Below are 25,908 nucleotides of genomic sequence, written 5' to 3' on the forward strand. Positions count from 1 at the left end.
TATCGTATTATTTCCACACAAATTAACTGTCTATGAACGATAAAATATCAGAGCATTATCGATTTTAGGGAGAACCTGAAATTAGTTCTTTAAAAACTTAACCTCGCGGAGTGAGAATGGATGGTTGAGAATTCAAAACATATATATAGTTTTAGTAAGTGACATATAAATAGCAACAGTCTTAAAATGACAATGAAGTCTTAAAATGGCCTAGTCTTAGTTTTCAAAAATAAAAGCTGGTTTAAAGATTCCACAAATTTTTGAAAAATTATTTACAAGCTCAAAAGATACCCTTGTAATAGTTATACATACAGATGCTATTAAAAGGTTTTAGCCACATGGCAAATAAACGATCTGAAGATCAGAAGGTTGAACAATAAGTTTAAAATCGTAAAACCTCATTTTTATTCGGCCAAATAGAAGGACAAAAACTTACTCGCCAAACTGAGGAGCACCGTGATTTTGATCGCAAAGACTGAACCAAAACAATTGGCTTGTCTTCAGTATTGATTGGCTTGGTTTGAATTTTCCGACACAACCTGCACGGTCCCGTTATTGTGTCACTAGTACACCCGATGTTACAGTGAGCTCGCTGTCTCGCTTCTGCATATTTCAGGGTAGGACTTGAGACGCTGCCTTTAAATCGCGATGAATGAGTGTCACCGATTATAGGCTGAGACACGGACAACTTGGGTATGATGGAGCTAGTATTGGTATTGCAAGATGACATTGGTTGAAAACAAACAAGATTTTCCATCTCATTAAGAAGCGAGTCGATGCTATCAGCACTTTGAGAGATAAATTGTTGATGAATTGGCTCTACGAGCGTTCTATCTCGAATCTGTTCATCTTGGTTTGGTTTGAGTTTTATGTTAGCAGATGGCCAGCATACGCTATCATTGTGTTCCCAGACAATCTACATCACCGAAAATCATTTATTAATAACACTGGAAAACCTTAGGCACACCTAAGGTGCCATTTTTTAGTTAAAGGTTGACTTGTAACAAAAGTCACATTACAGTTATTTGGTATCAAAAGATTCACCATGTCTTACTTTATTGTGTTGTAGGTGCAAACTATGTGGGAATGTGATCACAAGTTCTTAAAAGCTCAAAAACGAACAGTTAATCGCAGTCACATGAGACCGCCGTATTTTGGAATCTCTTTCCAAAACGGCTCAAATGGGACGTAGTTGATACAAGGTGGTTTTTGTTTATACTTTCATGCAACCTCATTCGTCGAAATATTTTCACAAATATACTTCACGCATTCAATAAAACCATGTCTATTGTTCTTACGTGTCTATTTTATCGTCATTGTAATGCTGTCACTTTTAGCACTGATATCTTATAACTTACCGTAAAAATTCGTTTAATTTTTTAACCTTAGCTAGAAGGAGTACATATCATTGTCTGATAATCATGACGCGGCTGTTGGTCACCTGTGATAATCGAAAAGTGCTGCAGAAATTATTTGTATTGGGTCACATGATCAGATTACGACTTGACGATTAGATCAAGCCGAAACAAAACTGTAAAGTAGCGAGCATCTATCTTTGATATGGGGTCTTCGGTAAAACCCAAAGTGTTTGTCTAGTGTCTAGTTTGCTGAACTAGTGCTACGATAAGTTTTATATTGAGCTTTTTATTGGCCTTTCAATTCACGTGAGAACATCACGTGACAAGACGATAACTAACTGTAATGACTACGTCAGAGAAATAAACAGATTCCAATCTACAGCGGCTTTTCGTTTTTGAGCTTTTAAAAGTTTGTAATCACATTTCCACATATTTGGCACCTACAAAACAACAGAGTAACTCTGAGTAAGACATGGTGAATCTTTTGATACCAAATAACTGTATGTAAATGTAATCTGAATTTTGTTGCAAGTCAACCTTTAAAGTTACCAAGAAAACAATGCACCACAAGTAGGTAGTATATACCGAATATTCACCTATCACGTCAGATAGAAATGATCATTGTGAACTGATTTAAAAGTATACACTTCCTGTCAACTTTAAGCATGAGTTTTAGTAGCTGCGCACCGATCAACAGATCTCAAGATTTGGGACATTTAAAAACTTAGAAAACACTTGGAATACTGAACTGGGCTGTAAGATTGAAACTTGGTACACACATGTGTTCATGCAATCGCTTAAGAAGAGAGAATCTCAACGGTGTAATCATGAAACACTGCTCTATCTGTAGTCTATACTTTTTAGCTCTATCTATACTTCGTACAAAGTATGAAAATACGCATCATAATATCAACAAATTGCACCTCAACACTAGCTTCAATTTTTCAGGATGGTTGGGTCTAGCATTGGAGGATTTTGTTGTTTACAAAATGCCTTCAGAATTGGATAAATCTTTCAATAATAAAATGAATCTCAAATTAGGTAAAATCACGGGGTCTGCTCAATTTTACAGCGGACTACAGTCAAACCTAACTAACACTCACCGCTGCCTACAGACATGTCGACATAATACATTACATAAAATTTGAAAAAATGGTTGTCTCTACATTCAAGGTATTTCTAACGCATGATGCCTGAAATTCCTCAAAACTTCAGTTTTTAAGGAAAAGTAAAAAAAAATTGGTAGATATTAAAAATAAAACATGAAAACAATAAAATAAGACAATTTAAGCTAGTTTATGCTTTATCTAGAGCAAGTCAGAATAAACTATGCAGCCTATTTTATTATTAACCTCAGCACCGAACTTCACCTACACTTCAGGGGTTTGTATTGAGTTGGGTGAACAGTCACAGTAAACTTAGTAAACAGGCTTGTTTTTAATCAAAATACATGTACCTGAAAACTTCCACCATCATCTTCTACTTCTGAGAATATACTCTCATATATTTCTCTTGCTTCCACTAGTTTCTTTCGAGTTAGATAGCCCCGTACCATTTTCTATAAGATTTGGGCTGGTGTCAATATTCTGATGACAAGATAAATAAAAGTAGAACAACGGTTCACACTAAATAGCTGACACGGTATGCTAAAATAATGCTATGGGTAATAATATACTAGTTTACTTAAACGTTAATGACTGAGGTAAAAAGTTCTGCAAAAAGTTACAATGCAAATAGAGCTGAAGTGATTAATTTAAAAGTCATAGACACAACAAATATGACACATGTATGTATTTGCGGATCAAAAGTTGCTAATTGTTTTTATTCACTCTGTATAACACTAATCATGATATAAACAAACCAGGTACTTCTTAAGTTGTTTCAAACATAAAGTTGTGTTAAAATGAGTATAAGCTAATTTCATAACAGAATGTACAGGATGTACATAATCTTAACAATATTAAAAAAACTGTTATTTTTGATGGTGTAGAAATTAACTGTTGTGTAAAAACTTAAGTTTATCTAAAAGACAAGCTATAAGTGAGCTGGTTTTCCTGATGTTGGTTTACATTTCAAATGAATAAGATAGGATTATAACAACGGAATAATTGGAATAACGTGTTTTTTTGAATTAAATGCTTTGTTCGTAGTATCTGCCTACAAGCCCACACTTAAGTAATCCATTTGACACATCCACTATTGTCCATCCATTCTTTTCCTTGTGTATAAATTACGATTCCTGACAAAAATCTGTCTTTCGGCATGGTTTGTCTGTTAACGTGTACATACATTATCAAGGGTAGCAGTTCCGTTCTATTGGTGAGGCAAGCCAATACAATGGTGAAGTATTGTTTTTTGTGGTTTTCACTAGAACTGTCGTCTCTCATTCTTTTGTTAATTGTTGTACGTATTGCCGACGGCACAAAAAAACATGGGCATTTCTGCTGATGGCGATTTTGAATACCAATTCTTCAGCTACACATCGCCCGCCTCTGATGCCAACTGAACTATTAGTGATAAAACAATTTGAGCCAGAGAAGGGGGTCGACTGATACAACAGGTACATGTCAAAAACCTGATTTTTAAATCAAACTTTAAACTTAGACTTATATGCTGGGTCGACTTGTACATTTGAATTTACAGTACTCACAAATTAAATAATACTGGCATTTATCAAGATGTATTACGTTGTACTGCTGTTGCGTTTGTTGTTTAAACTGCAATTTTATAATAACATCATTGTCTGTGTATCGTATTTTATTTATATATAGTTGGCAAACATTTGGCACAATTCTTTCTGTGCACCAGATGGTGATTTCAGTTTGGGTTAACCTTCTCGTGACTGATTGTATTAACAGTGATGATCAAATAAATATGACAGTCAGAGCTCGATCTGTTGGATTTAATCAGGTTACAAATGGTTTAGCGGGCCAAGCAATGGAATATGACAAATGTCTCAGAGGTTCCAGACAATAGGTGCTTTCTCTCACTCTGATCGAGGAGACCTATAAATATTTTCGAATTCTTTCTTCTGAACTTTACACAAGCAAGCTCGTAAAAAATAAGTCTTACCATATGCAACCTTTTTCCGATAGTTGACTTTGAGACAAAGTCAATGCTAAATATAGGGCGTTTACACAAGCATGATAGACGACTGATAGCATAAAAAATCCCAGCATTGTACGAGTGTGGCCATGCGTCTATGCATTTTGAACCATTAAGAAATATGTGTAATCTTCACTAAGAAATAACTATTACTTCACAAATTTCTGCACGTTAGACCACCTAGGGGTGTAAGAGATGTGCCTCAGATGAATGCCAATATAAACAATTTTAGGCGAAGTTATCAAAAGCTAGATTCATATTTAGCATTTATTCAGACCAGTGCAGGCAAACGCAGCCTTCTTGGTATGGATGTGTAGCGCACGGATGCTCTGTGTGACAGGTTTTTGTTTGGCTGGTTTCGTTGAGTTCTTTGATAGTTTTTGGTAAAAAGCTATTGTGATAGAAACTGCTGTTTGCTTGCACTGATGTAGGCTGGCCCAAACACTGAGCCCTAGTTTTGATGAAATTGTCTGGTCGATTAATAATTTCGTCGTATACTTACTCGATAGTAATAGTACACTTGTAATTAGCCCCAGGGGCCTTGAGAAAGTGTCTCAGAAGTAAAAATTTGCTTAAGACTTTGGTTCACCTATATTCCAGCATTAGGCTAAGTTATGTTTCAGTCCGATTTAAGTCTTAAATCTCTAACGGTTTTGGGTAAGAAACTGTTATGAAAGAGGCGAGTAACGGCATATATTGATGTTGGTTCACCACGGGCAGCAGCACGTGTGATTATGGCAGTGTCCTTTCTGTCAGTAGTAAGCTCATCATAAGCAGAAGCTAGCACATTATGCTTACTTTTATGTGATAGAATCTTCATCAGTAAAGCTACTCTCTGATTTCTTCTTCTGGATTCAAGCGATTGTAAACCTAACTTTTAACGGGTGTATGACTCTGTTAGAGCAAGATGAGCCTCTTCACGGCTAACGATTCTTATTTAAAGATTATTTCTTATTTGCTGTAGCAAGATATCAAGTTTTTCATGACATCGATGATTCAACTGGTGCATTAGATTTCTGCTATAAACCTAAACGCTTGGTTTTGAATCTGCTCCAAACTAGCCATTTCTCTCAAACTAGGCTAATTAAAACAGTAGAGCGCTTATATGCTAAATACTAAATGCTTTATGCGTACCTGTAAAACAACGCTAGCGTTTTTTTGTAGCTGTAAATCTTTGTTCATGCCTCACAATTTTTCGCCCTCCAGGATTTATTTTTAATTCTAGAGCTTTTTCATAGATTCCTAGCCTTATTGTTTGATTTTAGCGCCCCAGTGCGCGTGCGTACAGTCTATATTCAGCTAAGGGTTTACATATATTTAACACACACACTACTGTTACGTTTCGATAGGGTTTTGACACAATCTTCAGTAGACGCTAAGTCAAGGACTTAATTTTACAAGTTGATGCAATCGGGAACTGCCGTTGACGAGATCGGGCAAGTTTACGAAAGACAAAAATAGCTGACGCGTTGGAAAATGGAAAAACCTAATTGTATAGCGCGAGAGTACTAAAGTATGTTTAACCAAAGTATTTAAGAAACAACGTCGCTGATGCAAAATTTGGAACTCGCGCTATTTAAATCCATGATTGCACCATCATCACCAATTACTAATCGGGCATATAAAGTCTATCTTGCGTCAGCATTTTGCTTACTCGACAATCAGCTGTTGCACATGGAAGCCGCCGTATAAAGTTCCAACACCGCTCTACAGATATAGCACTTGTGCGGCTTTCCTACAAGCCACCATTCAGGTATATGATTTATGGTTGTGAATAATTTGAAAAGATAGGTCTATTTATCGACATTTCACGGAATTTTAGGTTTTCACACAACAAACGTTTCCTTATGACGTGAAATAATAAAAATTTTAAACTTCACATATTTTTCTTAAACTTCTATAAAACTGTATGCCAATACTTAGTCGCTGGCAATTTTTTTTGAAACAGCTAATTTGTTTCTTATCGTTTCTTTTGCAGCCTTACAGTGAATCCACTAAAAAAAAAATTCTCAAAACATGCTCTTACAAGCCGAAAAACGTTCAACAGCCTACTATGGAGTCAGAAGATTCTTTTTTATGCAACAATATTTTCAACAGCGAACTATACGAGGACATAACCATGCATCCTTTCGCTGACATTACAGGTGAGAACTGGTTGCTAAGTGAACTACTCGGCATTGGTTTTGATTTAAACGTTAATAGTCTTCGACTTTATGATGTATTTCATTCATCTAGTAACTCGACTACTTGCTTCATTGCTTCAATCTCTTGTATCCTGATTATCCTGAGTATACCTGATATCACTCAGCCTGTTTCCCTTTTGTCAAAATTATTATGTTCTTTCTCATACAGGGGCTGCAAATCAGCATAATTTTATGCGAGTGTTCATATATTTTTTAGAACTAGACTATGACGACATGACAAAAAATGAGGTACACAAAGGTGACCAAGCTTTGGCAAGTCCTACTTTAACGGGTGAAGAATTGAACAGCTGGCAACTTAATGAAGTGTTTCAGGATCTTGACAAATTTGAGAATGAGCCTGTAAGTTAGTTCCGCAAGCTCTAAATGCATAGCATTCTGTGTTGTGCAAAAAACGTTTGTTGTTATCATAAAAGAATGAGAATTCTGCAATCCTGCTTGCTTATTGTGATGTGTTTGATCAATTTCAGATCTATCTCAAAAACCGTTCACTGCACTAATATGTATATTTATTTTTTAGCCTGGTGAGGAAGTGAGTTTGAGTTGCCTATTTCCTAGCATGGATGGTTTACTACAGACACCAGACCTACTTGCAGAGGCTTTCAAGGCTGTCAACGATGCTTGTCCTTCTCCCCATACAGATGAAACATCAGAGAGTGCTGCTGCTGATTTCTTACCAGTTCCTGTCACTGAATGCACGCTCTCTGATGCTTCAATTGCCTCCCATTCTGCCTACTCCCAAGAGACTCTTTCTGAAGTAGAAAATGAATGCATTTTAAAAATTAAACTTAAAAAGGCTTTTTGTAAAACTAAGTCTAAAGTTGAAAAGTCTAGAAAACAAACTTCTCACAAGAAATTAGGCGATGTAATTCCAAAACCTCATGAAACCCAAAAGGCTGCAATACGACGAGTGAAGAACAATGCTGCATCTAGAGTTTTCCGCTCTAGAAAAAAAAACAAACTTGAAGACCTTATAGAACAAGAAGAGCAACTTGACACAGAAAATAGAGTGCTGCGACGTGATCTGGAAAAAGTCGAGGAGGTGGTTAGGGTTATGAAAGAGTGCTTGGTGAGCAGTGCTAAATGCATGCGTAACTAGACAGTATTTGCGCTACAATCCAATATCTTTGAAGTATTTATTTTCTATTATCGGTGAACTGTACATTCACACATAATTTGACATGTTGTTACAGTTAATTTTGTTTGCTATATATTTTTTACCAATATTTTTAATGTTTGTTTTACTATTTATCCACTGCAATATTTATTATTGTAAATTTACTTATTGGCTTGACTTCATTGTTTACAAATTTATACTCTTAAAACTTTCCATAAGAATGATATATTTTTTAAATTCTATTAACTTAATACAATTTTGTACACTATTCTACTCAAAAAAATTTGAATGTTGAATTTTTAATGGAACATTGCCATACCGCATGAAAAATACAATATATTACAGCAATGAATAATTGAAAGACTCCATGCATGTGTCTGCATCATACTGTTTTATGAGATCGCCAGAAACATAATACATGCATAGGCTTTATTAGTAGGATGCTGTCTGTAGACAAGTAAACGCCAGATACATGATCGAGATTTTCATCGATCAATTGGATGAAAAATAAAAAACTAGCTAAAAATATGAAATGTTTCATGCTGTATTTCTTGTTCAGTTTCAAATCCTTCATAGCAAATAATGTAGTTGCTACTCATTGCTATAGTGAGCAAGATTTGCTGCAACATTTCATTACTTAAACTAACAAATGAAATTCAAGCTGGTAACACTTGTATGACTGCTGAAAGTTGGCTGATTGCCCCTGATCGATCATTGGAAATACAGTCATACTTCGATTTACGAGCTTAATGCGTTCTGAGACAGCTCGTATGTCAATTTACTCGCATGTTGGTGCAATTTATTTATATATAGAACAATTATATATAGAACAAATATATATTGATTGGTTTCCATACTCTAAAAAAATGCAAATAAAACACTCACAGCAAGATATTGTAACAGAAAGAACATGTTGGTTATTGTCCTAACTTACCACATGCTTTCAAAAAGTAACAAATAAAAAATAATGCAAGGAAATGTGATTAATTAAAATGTAAAATTAAATAGTATGGTCGTGACGTATTCAGTCTCAATAACTCATCAATAACTTCAATAACTCGGTGACTATTGATTTAAATACATGTAGATTAAATACTAAACTGTTTGGTGAAACATGGTTTGCGCAAAGGATACTGCATATAAATGTCATGGCTCTACTGCACAATCATAGTGTTAAAAACTCACAGCTAATGTGTGTTCTTATTTCATTTTCTTTTTAGCTTCAGTTCTTTAAAACTGTGTGTACACTAGCCATCATTTGTAATCTCCGAGTTTGCTTAAATCTTATGTGTTGGGTTTATATCAAGAAGAGTTGCTATCATTAATAAACTAAATTTAAGTGTCCTAAAAGGAAGAACTGCACAAAAGCCATAGGCAAATGTAAGTGCAACATAATTTGGGTATAAACATATCCAGTCTAAATATTATCATAAGCAATTTTCAATATGGTTATTGTGTTATCTGCAGTAGCGATTGGTAGTAGCATTTGTATAGCCATTAGCGGGTAACAGTGGCAATTGCTAGTAGAGCTCTGCAAGTAGACTTGTTGTACAGAATGATTTAGCATTTTTGCAGATTGCCACTGTAATTCTTCAGCCATCAGATATTGGTAAATGAATAGATCACTTTGGAATACCCAGATTTATATTAATAAATTTCACTTTTTCGTTATATGCTAGTAGGTGTCTGTCTGTTAGTCTGCCAGGTGTCTGTCTGTTAGTCTGCCAGGTATCTGTTGGTTAGTCTACCAGGTATCTGTTGGTTAGTCTGCCAGGTGTCTGCTGGTTAGTCTATCAGGTATCTGTTGGTTAGTCTGCCAGGTGTCTGTCTGTTAGTCTGCCAGGTGTATGTCTGTTAGTCTGCCAGGTGTATGTCTGTTAGTCTGCTAAATGTCTGTCTGTTAGTCCACTAAGCGTCTGTCTGTTAGTCCACTAGATGTCTGTTAGTCTACTAGATGTCTGTCTGTTAGCCCGCTAGGCGTCTGTCTGTTAGTCCATTATGTGTCTGTCTGTTAGTCTGCTATGTGTCTGTCTGTTAGTCCTTTATGTGTCTGTCTGTTAGTCCATTAGATGTCTGTCTGTTAGCCCACTAAATGTATGTCTGTTAGTCCGTTATGTGTCTGTCTGTTAGTCCGCTGGGTGTCTGTTAGCCCACTAGATGTCTGTCTGTTAGTCTGCTAGGTGTTTGTCTGTTAGTCCACTAGATGTCTGTCTGTTAATCCACCAGATGTCTGTCTGTTAGTCTGCTAGGTGTTTGTCTGTTAGTCCACTAGATGTCTGTCTGTTAATCCACCAGATGTCTGTCTGTTAGTCTGCTAGGTGTCTGTCTGTTAGTCCGTTAGGTGTCTGTCTATTAGTCTGTTGATGTAAAGTACTGCCAGCATACAAAGTATGTGTAAAAACAACTTGAAAGAATTATGGCTATTCTTTATTATCTGCTCTTACATGTCCTAGATTTGTTGCGCATTTGTCAACTTCGATTTTACCTTATGCCTTCCCAACACTTACATCTCATTAGCTTACATCTCCCCAATGCTGATATAATTTATCATTTTTCAATGCAGTCATAACTTACCCCTCTCAAGGTCGACACAACTTACTCCTCCCTAACGCTGATGCAACTTACCCCTTTTCAATGCTGACCAACTTACCTCTCTCCAAAGCTGACACAACTTGCCCCTCCCCAAGAAAGATGCAACTTACTCATCCCCAATTCTAATGCAACTTACTCATCCCCGATGCTAATGCAATTTATATCTTTTCAACACTGACTCAACTTATCCCTTCCCAACGCTGTATGTTGTGAAGGGACTTGGTTCCCCAAAGTTGTATGAGCTCAAGTGTTGTTATTTAACTCGTTGTTCTTAGCAATTGCCTAGTTTTATACTAACAGTAAATATTGTGAGCGAAACGTGGAAAATAAAAGGTTGTCCGTAAATGATTTGACAGCTCACTTAAATCATCATCTTTTAATAAGGTAATGACTTAGAGCCGACTTGGCAAAATAAGCGCTTGTTTGTTTTGTGTCAGTGTACCAGCTTTGTCTCAGATTTTCCTGTTATGACTTATGAACATATCCAGTGATAAATTTATTAAAAGCTGTCAAAGTAACTTTGATGACTAGCGAGAGTTGTCTCCTCAACTCTATTTTTTGCATAGCTCAGCTCGCACACCCTTGCTATGTAGTGAGAAGGTTTCACTCTATCCACTGAGAAAATCTCAGTGAAGAGAATGCCTTTGGCACTTGTTACGACTTGATTCCTGATGTTCTCATCAATGATGAACTATATGGGTATGACGGTGCAGAATCTAGAAGAAAGCATTGCAACATAGACATAGGCACAGACATAGCGACGTAGACATAGGCACCGACATAGACACAGACATAGCAACATAGACACCGACATAGCGACATAGGCATAGACACAGACATAGACATAGGCACCGACATAGCGAAATAGACATAGGCACCGACATAGCAACATATACATAGGCACAGACATAGTGACATAGGCACAGACATAGCAACATAGCATAGGCACAGACATAGTGACATAGACATAGGCACAGACATAGTGGCATAGACACAGACATAGCGACATAGACACAGACATAGCGACATATACATAGGCACAGACATAGTGACATAGACATAGGCACAGACATAGTGACATAGACACAGCGACATAGGCACAGACATAGCGACATAGACATAAGCACAGACATAGCAACATAGGCACAGTCATATCGAGTATGCAATGCAATTATCTGCACTGCATCTATATGAGACTTTTCAGCAGATTCATAACCAAGATGTTCAGAGCTCGCTAATCCGCAGTGTTAATTTGATGTAGAGCATGATTTAATATCAGAAGCCCCTCCTCTTACTATTGTTGTCCATTTTAGAAATCAACCACAATGTCTTGATTCCGGTTATTCATCCTAGACCACGGCTACCTTCTTTACCTTTCCATTTATCTAAGTGTACATATGTGTAAGTACAATGCACTGCGTCAGTTACACAAAAAATTGATTTTTTAAGTAGGTGTGCGAGAACAGACCAATATCTACTAACTTGTATCTACTAAAACTTATCAGATGACCAGACAGCTTCTCATAAGATGCAGGTTTGAAAGCACCAATCACATAACTATCACATGACCATCACATGACCATCACATAACTATCACATGACCATCACATGACTATCACGTGACTATCACGTGACTGCTATGTATTTAACAGAGATATATCATACCATACAAGTTACTGTCAGCAACTTAGAAGAGAAGAATGCATATTTTATTTTTAGTCATGAGAGATATATTAATATTTCATTAAGTTATATTATTTAGTAATATTAGTTTTTGTCAGCTTGTGATTGAATTATTAATCATTACATGCATGCTGTATCTTATTGGCCTTTGACTTGTTAAGAACTTGTTGAGGCTATTTCTCGACATTGGAGTCTGATGGCTTCCCATCAGTGTCCTCTGCAAAATATGAACAAATACTATTTCCATATGACTTCAAGACCTCAAGCATATTTGCTAATGTGATATTATTATTCGCAGGAAGGAAATGCTTTAAACTTTATAGTCTGAGTTTTAGCAAAATTAACAAGCTATTTCTAAGAAAAAAGGATCCCTTCCAGTAGTTTGGCGCAATTACCAAAATGCCTTTAAAAACCAGAACTTACTTATAATATTTACTACTGAATTCCCGGCGTTGCCAGAGTAATAAAAGGCTTTCGCACAGCAAATACAAGATTTTTCATTCTAAATGTTAAACTTTCTATTAGGACAAAAGTGTTTTGTGCAGTTCAACTAGATTTAGGGAAAAAATAAAACAACAGTAAAGATGCTTAAATGTGAAATAATAAGTAAGCAATGGCTAAATAAAGTCTGCTCTACCACAATGATTACAATAAAAAAGGATTTACTATTCATACAATTAATAAGAATGGAGAAAACAAAACTAAAATCATGAATATGTTGAATTAATAATTACAATAAGTATATAAAAGTGTGTGTATAAAAAGGTTACTGTTGCAGCAGAAGTTATCCGTCAAAATTTTGAATACTACTGAACTGGTACAAACATAAAAATGAGATATTGGAAGCATCCAAAAATATCCCTGAAGCAGTGGCGCACACTAGGTTACCTTGTCCTAGAATGAAAAGGCAATTCCTATTCAAGATAACATACAACTGTCCATGGGAAAAGTTTTTAGCTTTTTCAGTTTTGAGCAGTTGACCCTAGGAACAGTTGCTAGTGGAACCGGAGATTCAAGGCTCGTAAATTGAAACGGCACATTTGAAAATAGCAAATTAAAAAAAAGGTAATGAGTACAAAGCTTTTAAAAACTTTCAAAAGGAAAACAAACGCAAAAATGATATCAGTAATAAAAAGTACATACTTAGTATGTAACCTGCAATCACGGCTAGAAGTAGAAACGATAATACAACTCCGATAAAGTCAAACCGATGCAATGCGGGAGAAAACAATGCCGAACCAATAAATTTTAGATAATGATAGATAAGATGGTTAGGAATGCTAAGGACAATGTAGTGTCATGGTTAGATGGGTTCGTTTGCAGTCTCTGATGTTCCGAGTTCAAATTATGTACAAACATATTTTTTGTTTTAAATTTTTAATTCCTATAGCTGAAAACACAGAGTACAAACAACCAAGAGAAAAATGACAAGCATTAAGATTTATATATGTATATATAAAAAAAATTGATTCCTCACCCCGTTTAACTCGTATGGGTGGCAGTTTCCACTCTAACTCGGGTCTCCTACCAGAGACCTGGGAGTTTGAGCACTCGCCTCAAGATCTTAGCTGTTCCCAGTAGCTCACTTTTCTGCAACTCACCTGAGTTGATTGCTGTTGGTATTTGGGCAAGCCACATTTTATGCGCCGGTGTTATTGCGCCCAGTGCCCCAATGACTACTAAGATTACAGTTGTTCTTACATCTCAGCATTTTTCAATCTCTTCTCCAAGAGGGAGATATTTCTCTCTTTTCTTTTTCTTTGCGGTCTATATTGTAGCCATTGGGTACTGCTATATCTATTATAGTAACTCTCTTGTTCTCCTTGTCCACCACCACTATATCTGGTTGGTTTGCTAGGACATGCTTGTCAGTCCGAATGTAAAAGTCCCAGAGGATCTTAGCGCGATCATTTTCATTGACCTTACCAGAAGTTTCCCACCAGTGTTGTGGTTTATTAAGGCCATACTCATCACATAGACTTCTATACACAACACCTGCGACATGATTATGCCGCTCAGTGTATGCATTTCCTGCTAGCTGCTTGCATCCACTGATGATGTGTTGGATGGTCTCAGGTGCATCTTTGCACAGTCTGCATCTAGGATCGTCTCTAGTGTGATAGATTTTTGTTTGGAGTTGCCTTGTTGGGAGCACTTACTCCTGGTCTGCCATGATTAGCGACTCTGTATTGGCCGTTAGGTTTCCTTTGTTCAGCCACATATATGTCTGGTGAAGATCGCCAACTTTAGATATTTGTTGGTGGTGAGCACCATAAAGAGGTTTCGTGTGCCAGTCATTTCCTCATCATCAGGGCGAAGGTCCATTGTAAGAGCAAACGATTGAAATTCAGCTAGCAACTTATCTGAAGTGGCCATAGAGGCTGCATAGGCTTTGTTGCTTTGCTCTTCCTCCTTCACTGTCTGCTGTACACTTTTGAGTCCCCTACCGCCATCTTTCCTATCGAGATACAATCTAGTAGTGTATCAGATTTTGGGTGGAGTGCTCCATGCATGGTCAGCAGTTTACGAGTTGTTATATCTGTTTCCTTGATGGCTTCCTCAGTCCACTTTATTATGCCTGCTGGACATCTTATTACTGGCAGTGCGTAGGTATTTATTGCCATGACTTGGTTCTTAGAATTGAGCTGGCGCCGTAGGACCTGCCGAAGGCGTTGCTTGTATTCGGTAATGGCTTTGTGACGTACCTCGGCTTCATGGTTGATGTTGCTTTGCATAATCCCCCAGTACTTGTACCCTTCTTCTATATCTTTGATGGTACCATTTGGCATTCTTAGGCCATCTGTGAGCATAAAATGGTTTTTCTTAAGAATTAGCCTTCCACATTTCTCAATACCGAAGGTCATTCCGGTGTCCTTGCTGTATACCTGAGTGAGGTGTATTAGCGAATTAATGTCCCTTTCTTTGTTAGCGTACAGCTTGATGTCATCCATGTAGAAGAGGTGGCTTATCTTGGTGCCACTTTTAAACTGGTACCCATGGTGAGTCTTCTCCAGCATATTGCTTAGAGGGTTTAGGCATATGCAGAAGAGCAGCGGTGATAAGGAGTCACCTTGATAGATGCCTCGCTTAATTTTTACACTCGCCAGCTTTTTGCCATTAGCCTCCAGTTCCGTCTTCTATTTGGTCATTGACATCTTGATGAATGCCACAAGAGCAGGGTGAACATTGTACATACTGAGACACTCAAGTATCCAACTATGGGGAATTGAGTCATAGGCCTTTTGTAGTCGATCCAAGCCATGGCAAGATTGGTATGCCTTCTCCTGCTGTCTTGACAGACCGTCCGATCCACCAGTAACTGATGTTTGGCTCATTGGGTGTTGCGCCCAATTCCTTTCTGAGCACTGGTCATATAGTAACTCATGTGCTTTTCCAGTCTGTCTGCAACTATTCCTGAGAGCAGTTTCCAGGTGGTGGGCAAGCACATTATTGGTCGATAGTTCTTGGGAATCGGCCTCTGCTTTGGATCTTTTATTAGAAGTACAGTTCGTCCTTTGGTCAGCCATTCCGGATGGTCGCCTTCTTCTATTAGGCATTCCATCTGCTTAGCCATTCTAGTGTGAAGTGGTGTCAATTTCTTCAACCAGAAGGCTTGAATCATGTCATTGGCCAGGTGCTACCCAGTTCTTCATACGCTGCACTCTGCACTTGATGCCCACTTTGCTGATGGTGAGTCCTTGCTGAGCCACAGTGTGTTGGTGGCTCTCTTTAAGCCTCTTCAGCCGATTTGCAGTGGTGTTATGAGTAGTCTCTTTTTCCCAGATGTCCTTCCAGAACTTTGAGGTGCTGGATCGGGGAGGATCTGACTTTGGACTCCGTAGTTTACCTTTGAACTGAGAATACACTTTAGATGGATTATTGATAAACAGTTTGTTCATTCTCTTGTTATCTTGCTCTTTGGTGTACCGCTTCAGTCGTGCCGAGAGTGCTACTAGCTGCTGTTTAGCAGATTCTAGAGCTTCTATTGTGGCTTCCCTTTTTGGACGCTCCAAACTGTGGTTAGATTTTTCACTGAGCCTACTAACTTTCTTGCGCAAGTCCTTGATCTTATTTTGTAGCCTCAGTTGCCAAGATGGAATGGCTTGAAGTCTTGTTGACAGTGGCTTAATACCCATCTCCTCCAAGACGACGGTTGCCGTACTGTAGATTAAGGCATTAGTCTCACTGATCGATTTAGTTGAGATCGATTCCAGTGCCGAGATAATGTCTTCTAACAGCTTCTTGGGTATGGTCTTGCTAACTCTCCGTAGTGGTACCCTGCTTCCATATTCTTTAGCAGCTGCCATCTTGTTGATGATATTTTCCGCAAGCTGCTTCACCCTTGGGTGAAGGAGTGAGGGTCAAAGTGCATGTCTTCTTCAACTTGTGAGTCAACACACGATCGTGTATGTGTGACGGTGTGTGATGATATGCACTCCTTGTTGGCTGAGGTTACTTGGGTGAACTGTTCCCTAATTTCATCTACCTCAAGTTCTGATATGAGGTGCCGCTTGATTATGTTACTCCTCTGAGCTACAAGTTGCTTAGCGGTTAGTAGCAATTCAGGGCGCATGTTTATCCACAGTTGGCGCATCCTTCCCATATAGGCCCACTTTTGAGGTTCACTCATAAAGTAGCACTGCATGAGGTCCGTGTTATCAGTCCGAGTCCATTTCATCCGTTTTGAAACAGTAGCCCATTTTCCACTGCCTTGTCCTGGTTCAGCTACAGGCAGCGCGGACCTTGTTTGACCGGGCGACGTCCGAGCTGGCATGGCTTTGATTATTGCACTCATCATAGAGCTTGTAGACATTATACAAGCAAGGGTCATGTCTAAGGACCACCAGAAGGGTGCAGTTGTTGGGGCTTGAACCTAGAACCTAATGATCACTGTCCCGACACCTTACCAACTGCACTATCCGTCCTGTATATACAATGTATATATATTTATATATATATAATTATATAGATTATAATGGTGACATGTGAGCATGTGCAAACATTCCCATTTAAATATATAAAAAAAATATTAGACATCCATCACATGCGAAATATATCTATGTAGGTATTGGATGTATGAACAATGTTGCACAAGATGCAATTTACATGTATAGGATTTGAGAAGACTGGAAGATAATATACGAGTTAATTTTGTTTTAAAGGTAATTAAACTATACCATTTTAAATCATTCTTCTTTATAGTCAAGTATAGACTAACAAAAAAGTTATAAAAAACAAACCTTCAGTCCAAGGAAGCAGTGTGACTTGTCTATACGCCAATATGAAAGCTAGTGTCGCCATGACTACTGAATCACAGGCAGTGATTCCAGCCAGCACATACGATTTTCCAATTCCACAGAGCCCAGAATTATAACTCGATGATTGACAGACATTCGTTATTGTTGAATCTGACCAATCAGTAGGAAACAGAGCGCAAGCTACGCCCATCACCAAACCTGCAACACATACTATCAACTCTATTTAAATTAGACCCTTTCTTATTTGAGCTTAATTGAAGCGTAGGTATATCCTGCTGCAGTTGAAAAGATTTTTCAAAGCTCAGGCAAAGTAAAAGCATCTGTTAGTTAGACCAAACTAGACTACTTACCAGATATCTTCAATGTAGACTTACTTAAACTAAACAATCAATTCTAAAGACACGCAGAAAAATTGTTAGGAGCGCCAAGTGTAAAAATTCAATTAAACTAATTTAGTTATTCAAAAGGTACATTTCGTATATCAATTTTAAAAGCTTTGTTTTAGGTGTGGAAGCAGGTATCTTCTCGTGTTGTCAGTGGTCAGATCTTATATGATGTAAATGACTGTCTTAAAGAACTCAAAGATAAACTAGTATTAGAGCCTTTGATGGTGATGAAGAAAAGGTGATAAAGATTGAGCTCCTATAAACACAATCAGCTCATCATAATAAAGTAAGAAGCAAACATCAGGCTATTATGCATGATGCAATTATTGTGATTATGCATAGATTAAACAACTTAGTTGATGCTCATGTCTTTAAAAGTCTATGAAGAGTATAATCAGTCCATCATGTATCTACTATGCCACATTTGCTATAAGTAATATCTAATATATTTAATATTTAATACTAAATGAGTTTCTTACCATTCGCAGACATGAGCCATCCACATGCCATAAACACGATGTTGGAGCTGAGGCAGAAAGACAACCCAAGAGCCAGAACTGCCAGGCAGTCAAGTACTATAGTCAGTGCAACCAGGAAGCTCACGGTTGTAAAAAGACTCGAGCCAAAGTCAAGAAAGCTGCCACGCTCATCCATCACTCCTTTAACAATACATCACAGTTAGCCCTTCATATTAGCCCTCCATGTTAACCCTCCATGTTAGCCCTTCATGTTAGCCCTCCATGTTAACCCTCCATGTTAACCCTCCATGTTAACCCTCCATGTTAGCCCTTCATATTAGCCCTCCATGTTAACCCTCCATGTTAATCCTCCATGTTAGCCCTCCATGTTAGCCCTCCATGTTAGCCCTCCATGTTAACCCTCCATGTTAGCCCTCCATGTTAGCCCTTCATGTTAGCCCTCCATGTTAACCCTCCATGTCAGCCCTCCATGTTAGCCCTACATGTTAGCCCGTCATATTAGCCCTCCATGTTAACCCTCCATGTTAACCCTCCATGTTAACCCTTCATGTTAACCCTCCATGTTAGCCCTCCATGTTAACCCTCCATGTTAGCATTCCATGTTAGCCCTCCATGTTAGCCCTCCATGTTAACCCTCCATGTTAGCCTTCCATATTAGCCCTCCATGTTAACCCTCCATGTTAACCCTCCATGTTAGCCCTCCATGTTAGCCCTCCATGTTAGCCCTCCATGTTAGCCCTTCATATTAGCCCTCCATGTTAACCCTCCATGTTAACCCTCCATGTTAGCCCTCCATGTTAGCCCTCCATGTTAACCCTCCATGTTAGCCCTCCATGTTAACCCTCCATGTTAGCCCTCCATGTTAGCCCTCCATGTTAACCCTTCATGTTAACCCTCCATGTTAGCCCTCCATGTTAACCCTCCATGTTACAAAAATTACTAGGTAAACGAATGAATAAAAAAAAATTATCAACTTCTTTTTTATTCAAAAATAACTTGCCATTTTTTAGCAAAGAATAACTTGTCATGCCATATAGTACCAAACAACCAACAAGTGTTAGGTAAGTTAAGTAAGGTGGTTATTTAAATTTTAATAAGTATTGCAGGTTAGGTACAGTTTTAATAAGTGTCGCAGGTCAGGTACAGTTTTAAAAAGTGTTGCAGGTTAGGTACAGTTTTAAGAAGTGTCACAGTTTAGGTACAGTTTTAAGAAGTGTCGCAGGTTAGGTACAGTTTTAAAAAGTGTTGCAGGTTAGGTACAGTTTTAAAAAGTGTCGCAGGTTAGGTACAGTTTTAAGAAGTGTCGCAGGTTAGGTACAGTTTTAAAAAGACAGCAATAGCCATGAGCATTTAGAAAACACCTATCTTTGAGTACCTCATTTCTGAATCACTTAGCTTGTTAGTCACTACTGATCACTCTTAAAGTATCAGCCCACACATTTGTTTTTACTTTATATGCACTTTCCTATGCTTTTAATTTACTGCCTACTAGTAAGCCGTGAGAGATCATCAAGTGTAATAACTATGTGCACAATTATTCTTGCAAGTGGAAAGGTGGTTAAATGGCCCAGATGTCAACAGGCCTGGCTGAAAATCCAAATACATGTACTTGTGTTTGATTCTCTAATGGTGTAATCTTTTTTCTGGCGCCCTTAGCATGGCTTTTAGTTTGGCCTCAGACAGGCAGACGAACAGACAGACAGACAGCTCTTATTATAATAAAGATAAAGAGCATAATAAAAATGAAAACTTTATTTATCATTCCTTACATTCATTTACTTAGCATCATGTTTAAATAAAAACTATTGTTCATGACAACTTATATAGAAGGCAGGGCAGTCTCTTGTTACCTCATAACATACATCAGCTAACTCGTCAGCAAATGTTAGCGAGTGCAGACTATACTATATGCGACACCTTTACCAAACCACAGCTTAGAAAATTTCTTGGCAGCCCTTGAAAGCATTACTCTCTAAATGTGGTTTAGACCAATAAAACTCTCCTACCTCTGGTTGGGTCAGCGACAGCATGCTTCCAGAGTCCAAAATAAGCAGTAGTTGAAGCATTATCAGTAGTTTCTAGCCATGATGGCTGCACAAAACACACAATCGTTATGATGAGGTGCCCGATGCAAAGAACAGCCCACATTACGCTTATTGCTCTCGAGTATGAGATGTACTTTGCGTGAAAATAGCGAATTCTATCCATAGATTCCTTATCGCTTGCCTCTGCCATGCCTATGTAGTGCTATGAGCCTGACTAGAAATATATATATATATATATAAAGTATATGCTGAACTGATTCTTGTGTAGTTATGAGGTTTGCATAACAGTAATTCTCTGAAGATGGGGTTCCATCAATACATCTGTCATCAAAGGTGTTGATATTCTGCCTAAGAAGAATTAGTCTCCCTTGAGAACTGGTCACAAAGTATCAATTGCTATGCTTAGTTGATTCATTGTTTTAAGTATTGAGCTTGCTTTTAGTGATTGGTACAATGCTTTTAACAATATTGGGAGACAATAGGCATTAGTAACCAGAATGTTGTTGAAGACTACTTCTGGTTTGTTGCCAGAGTTTGCTAAGACAGTAAAAACTCACACTTGAAACTTTCTTGGTTGTTAGTTCTATTGCTAAAAGTCGACGTTTGTGACCTCATAGCATAAATCAGCTGTTTAGATTCAAACGCATAGCTTTTTGATTTCATATGATTTGGAACCTTCAACTCCGAGAAGAAGTTTACTGACTAAGATACCTAACAGCAACAAAAGTATACGGAGTCGTTGCACTTGATAACAGTGAACGACAGCTTCGAAAAATGCAACTCAGTTATGAACCTTGCTAATGAACCTTAACAGTTGATTGGTGTTAGCAATTGTTAAGGTTAGTGATTGCACATAAGCAACCATTTTATACATGCAGAAAAATTAAGTAATTGATTGAAAGTATTCGAATATATTAACAGATTAAGTTTGCAGAAACTATTACCGCTTCTGCTGATCTACATTGTATAACATATAATGCATGTAAACACAAATACAATGTATCGACAAGTAGCTGCAGTAATTGGTAATGCAGCTGCCATAGGTTATTGAAGAAAGGTTGCGCAAATGCCTAAAAATGAAAAAACAAAAAAGGAACTGGAACGAGAAAAGGTAGAAGCAAAATCAATAGCTGAAGACAAGTGGAAAATCTCTAATTCAGCTACATTGTGAATATAAATTCACTCCGATGGGCAGAAGCCTTAATTGTTAGCTTTTCTCATCATATCTCGCCATCTTTTGGAGCCAGACGCAAAACCAAAATGTCTAAAACGAAGACCGCTCCGGTTTAAAATACCACTATCACATGCGATGTCACCTCTATGTAATGTTTGACTTATTACTGGCAGCGCCTTTTTATTACTATTTCGAAAGTAGAGAGCTTTCAAGTAAGGCATTCGAATCCTAGACCTGCCTTTGTGTCTACCCAACTCTGTAGCAGAGAGAGAAATATACAACCTGTTCTCTGGCTTTTTTGCTGTTTGAATGGTTCTGAAATCCATCGGCTTATCAGCTCCTGTGGTGGTCGCTGAGGGATTCAGAGAATGAGAAAAAGGAGTCTCCTGTCCCATTGTTGGCAAAACTGAAACACGAATAGGTGCTTCGGGTGCTTTATTGTCACGAGTCACAAAATCACCCTCGGGTCCTATTTGTTTTGCACTCAAAACCATGCTGGGTGTTAGCGGGCACGCCTGATCAATAGGGCTATCTTGCGATTTAAGGAGTCTTTTTGAGACAGTAGGGTGTTTCTCCTTATTACTAAATGGCACTTTAGTATTACTGGAATCTCCATTGGGTCGCATTTGTTTGGATTCAAATGCATCCCTATTTGATGGAGGAGCTTTCTGGTCTTTCACGTAGTTTACAATCTTGGGGGCTTGCTTTGGTGTCGGTGGTAATTTCTTTTGGCTTCTAGAATTCGCTATGGCACTCTGGAAATCACGTTTAGGTTTGACAAACTTAGAACCTGAAACAGTAGCCGGCGCTGGACAGACTTTGTTGTTAGTTGTATCAGCTGGAAATTTCTTGAGTGGCTTTGGCAGCGGTAGCACCTTTTTTAGACTACTGTTTTTCTTTAGTGCTACAAGTAAAGTAGAATACATTCAGCTTAATTTAATTAGAGCGATATTTATATTGTTAATATTATATTATTAATCTGAAGAACTGTTCAGCAAATAAATAAAAAGGAAGCTTAACAAATAACAAATAATACATAAAATGAACAAGATAATCAATACTATTGATAATCAATACTACTCAACAAACTTACGCTGCCTCTCCAAAATGTTAGGAAGTTCATGTCGAGGAACCACTTTAAAAAGAGAAGTAACTATACGTAAGAATTAATCTGCAAGAGATTGTCACAGTAGATAGGCTGATGTAAAATAGCAACCTTCAACCATTCAAACAACAAGTACAAAATATATTGGTTAGTTGAACTGTATTCTAAGACATAGCAGGTGATAGAAAACATAAATATTTAAAAGATCTAATTGCAACAATAAAGTTGACCACACAATATACTTACAACGAGCGATTGCAGCCCACATTGGCTCATTCTTGGCAAACGGCATCACAGCTTTGACTACCTGAAAAAGTACACTTCCCATTCATTTTTAAACTATTTTCTAAAGCAAAACATTTGTTATATGTGTGAAAAACTAGCAAGCTGACTCATGGAAAATCAATAATATTACAGGCATATTTACGGAGTTAAGTGAAAACCCAAAATCTACTAAAATTGTAGTTATCTTTTCATGGTAAGATAAATCTTGGAGAAGATTATAACAAATTCATGATAGTGACTTTGCATTGAAAATGCGGTCTTGCTAGTTAATGAACTTGTAATAAAGGACATTTTGAACACAAACTTGGCTGACTTTGTTGTGACCTTGTTGCATGATTGAACACACTGGATTTATATGGAAATGCTGGCATCGATTAAAAGGTATGATCACACATGGAATTACAAGTAAGAACAACAAATGCCAAATACGACTTTAGGTAAGTTTGAAACATCATATTAATCTTATAAAATGAAGGTATAGGATGTAACTAAAGAGATTTGTAACTACCAATCTTATTTACATCTACTCAGTCCAAAATAAGAATTGTAAAACCAGATCTAAAGGTCTTTAGTGCATGGAATACATGATTAGAGTAACTGTCAACAAAAAAATATCTAGAGTGGAGATAAAAGTTCAAAGCGAAGACGTGGTGCTACAAATGCTTACTCACTTTTTTATATTGAATAGGACAACTAAAAATCACTACAAACATCATACTCACTTCTCTTTTAACTTTCTCCACCTTAGCACTCGTTCCATTTTCCGTCTGTCCAAGAAAACAGAAGTTGGTAACATTACCCCGTAATAAAACTATGCAATATTCAGCCTATGTACTTGTTACAGCATGCAAATGACATGAATGGAATACAGAGAGGATTCTTGATTATTGATTCTGGATTCTGGATTATTGATCAGCAGATCAGGTGTGATCAGCAGATCAGGTGTGAACAGCAGATCAGCTGTGATCAGCAGATCAGGTGTGATCAGCAGATCAGCTGTGATCAGCAGATCAGGTGTGATCAGCAGATCAGGTGTGATCAGCAGATCAGGCGTGATCAGCAGATCAGGTGTGATCAGCAGATCAGGTGTGATCAGCAGATCAGGTGTGATCAGCATATCAGGTGTGATCAGCAGATCAGGTGTGATCAGCAGATCAGGTGTGATCAGCAGCGTATTAAACTTTTAAATGCAGATTCTTCTGTGTAGTTATGACACAACTAAAATACTAGTATTATTTATATTTTATTACGCTCATATTATTATTTATGCACTGCTGCTGTCCAATAGCAGCAAAACTGAGCAACTTTGATATTGCTACTACAGAAGAAGCTCCATTAAAGTAAACCTCCTTTTACATAAACTCCATAAAATGTAAAAAACATATATAGTTTTTGTATTGTTTTAAGTAAAAATTCTATATAACATAAAGTGTCTTGTCAGAGCAAGGTTTCAAATTTGATTTTAATAACTAGAGTCCCATTTGTGTTAAAACCGTTTTTTTCTCTCTTGTCGCACTTGTAGAGAGAAAATAATGATTAGAAGTGTTCCTGTTATATATACTAGTACCTCGGCTGTCTAGTGTGCTGTGGGAGATCATCAGGTGTGTCGATGAAGCGCAGAAAATAAGTAGCTGCATAATTATTCCGAAGTACCTAAAGATGGTCAGTTGGTGCAGATGTTACAGTGTCGGACTACCAATCTGAATGTCACGAGTTGGAGTCTCGTTGACAAAAATATTTTATTCTAACTTCTAACCCTGGTTTCGGATGGGCAGACACTGCTTTTATTATAACAAAGATATATTTTTGTTCTACTTTATCTAAGACATATATACAAATTTTTGCGGCATAGACCTTGACCTTGCTGTATGAAAAAAGTGAAAAAAAATCTATTTAAAGTAACATCGAAGGTGTGCATTCTCCTCTTAAACCCATTGTTACATATACCCAACAAATCTTTGACCTAAAATTAACTGTAGGTCTACGCCATAAAATATTCAACCATTTAATCCTTTAACTATGAACCCAAATAGAAGTGCTAACCAAACAAAGAGAAGTTGTCGATACAAACCAATATTACTAAAGTTCCTGTACCCTCATTAAATTTAAAATTTGAGTTTCGTTTTCTTTCTTTTTTAAGGGCCAAAGAAGTAAGTTTGGGAAAATCTTGGTATCTGGTATTTTACGCTTTGTATAAAGTAAAAATCCTATCCTGCAAACAGTCTTGGAAAGGATTATTTACGTTGTTGTGGTGTCTACTGTAGTTGGAATATAGAAAAGAAACCAACAGCACCCCAGACGAATCAGTGCTGAAAACAAGTTTCTTTGCAACTCATACCCATAGCCTCACAGTTGATGAGTTTATTGGAAGCATGAAAGCTAGTATTGTTGAATTTTCATTATTGCTCCGCGTGAATGCAGTTTTCCAAATGCAACATTGAGGCTAAAATAATGTTATCTAAACCTTCAGTTTAAAGGGAATCGATTACAAGTCACTAAGGAACATATTTACAGCACTTTGGCATTTCATACGCTGAGCAGTAGAATAAAAATGTTACAAAACCTTGCACTGCTTTATTATTGTGATTTGTTTATTACTTGACTATTTATCATTATTACGATTATCGAATAAAAAAGTAAAATGGGTTGTAGTAAGTTTCCAAAGAACACTGGCAACAAATGTATTGAGCAGGTTTATGAGTGTAGAAGCTGACGCTAGCCGTAAAGGTTTGTGTTTAGAGTTGGCTTTATGCCTGCTCCTTGATTGTGATTGGAAACTATGGAAACGTGATCAGCTTGTCGGCGTAGGGTAGCCATTCGGCACTGGCCCACCCAGGTGTTGCTACACTATCAGCACTGGTGTACCCAGGTGTCGCTACACTATCAGCACTGGTGTACCCAGGTGTTGCTACACTATCAGCACTGGCCCACCCAGGTGCCGCTACACTATCAGCACTGGTGTACCCAGGTGTTGCTACACTATCTGCACTGGTGCACCCAATTGTCGCTACACTATCAGCACTGGTGTACTCAGGTGTCGCTACACTATCAGCACTGGTGTACCCAGGTGTTGCTACACTATCTGCACTGGTGTACCCAGGTGTTGCTACACTGTCAGCA

General features: G+C 37.7%; 2 protein-coding genes across 2 annotated transcripts in view; one reads left to right on the top strand and one right to left on the bottom strand.

Annotated features, from left to right (window-relative positions):
* LOC137387848 (uncharacterized) overlaps window positions 1-5,724 on the bottom strand; it is a 35,141-nt gene extending 29,417 nt beyond the window's left edge. Inside the window, exons 1-2 of the mRNA XM_068074362.1 lie at window positions 5,598-5,724; window positions 2,815-2,916 (exon numbers count right to left, since the gene is read on the bottom strand). Coding sequence (XP_067930463.1) covers window positions 2,815-2,916; window positions 5,598-5,645 — 150 coding nt within the window. The 5' untranslated portion in view covers window positions 5,646-5,724. The remainder of the gene's footprint in view (window positions 1-2,814; window positions 2,917-5,597) is intronic.
* A 365-nt stretch (window positions 5,725-6,089) lies between these two features.
* LOC137387714 (uncharacterized) lies at window positions 6,090-8,054 on the top strand. The gene is made up of 4 exons (XM_068074213.1): window positions 6,090-6,216; window positions 6,442-6,607; window positions 6,864-7,006; window positions 7,185-8,054. The coding sequence occupies exons 2-4, from the start codon at window positions 6,517-6,519 to the stop codon at window positions 7,761-7,763; spliced, it is 813 nt and encodes a 270-aa protein (XP_067930314.1). The 5' UTR covers window positions 6,090-6,216; window positions 6,442-6,516; the 3' UTR covers window positions 7,764-8,054.
* The last annotated feature ends 17,854 nt before the right edge of the window (window positions 8,055-25,908 follow it).

Source organism: Watersipora subatra, chromosome 2 (assembly GCF_963576615.1).
Source record: "Watersipora subatra chromosome 2, tzWatSuba1.1, whole genome shotgun sequence".
NCBI lineage: Eukaryota > Metazoa > Bryozoa > Gymnolaemata > Cheilostomatida > Watersiporidae > Watersipora > Watersipora subatra.

Coding starts and splice junctions, on each gene's coding strand:
- LOC137387714 (XM_068074213.1), top strand. CDS start 6,517: ATGGAGTCAGAAGATTCTTTTTTATGCAACAATATTTTCAACAGCGAA. Junction 6,608..6,863: donor TCCTTTCGCTGACATTACAG/GTGAGAACTGGT, acceptor TATATTTTTTAG/AACTAGACTATGACGACATG. Junction 7,007..7,184: donor ACAAATTTGAGAATGAGCCT/GTAAGTTAGTTC, acceptor TTTATTTTTTAG/CCTGGTGAGGAAGTGAGTTT.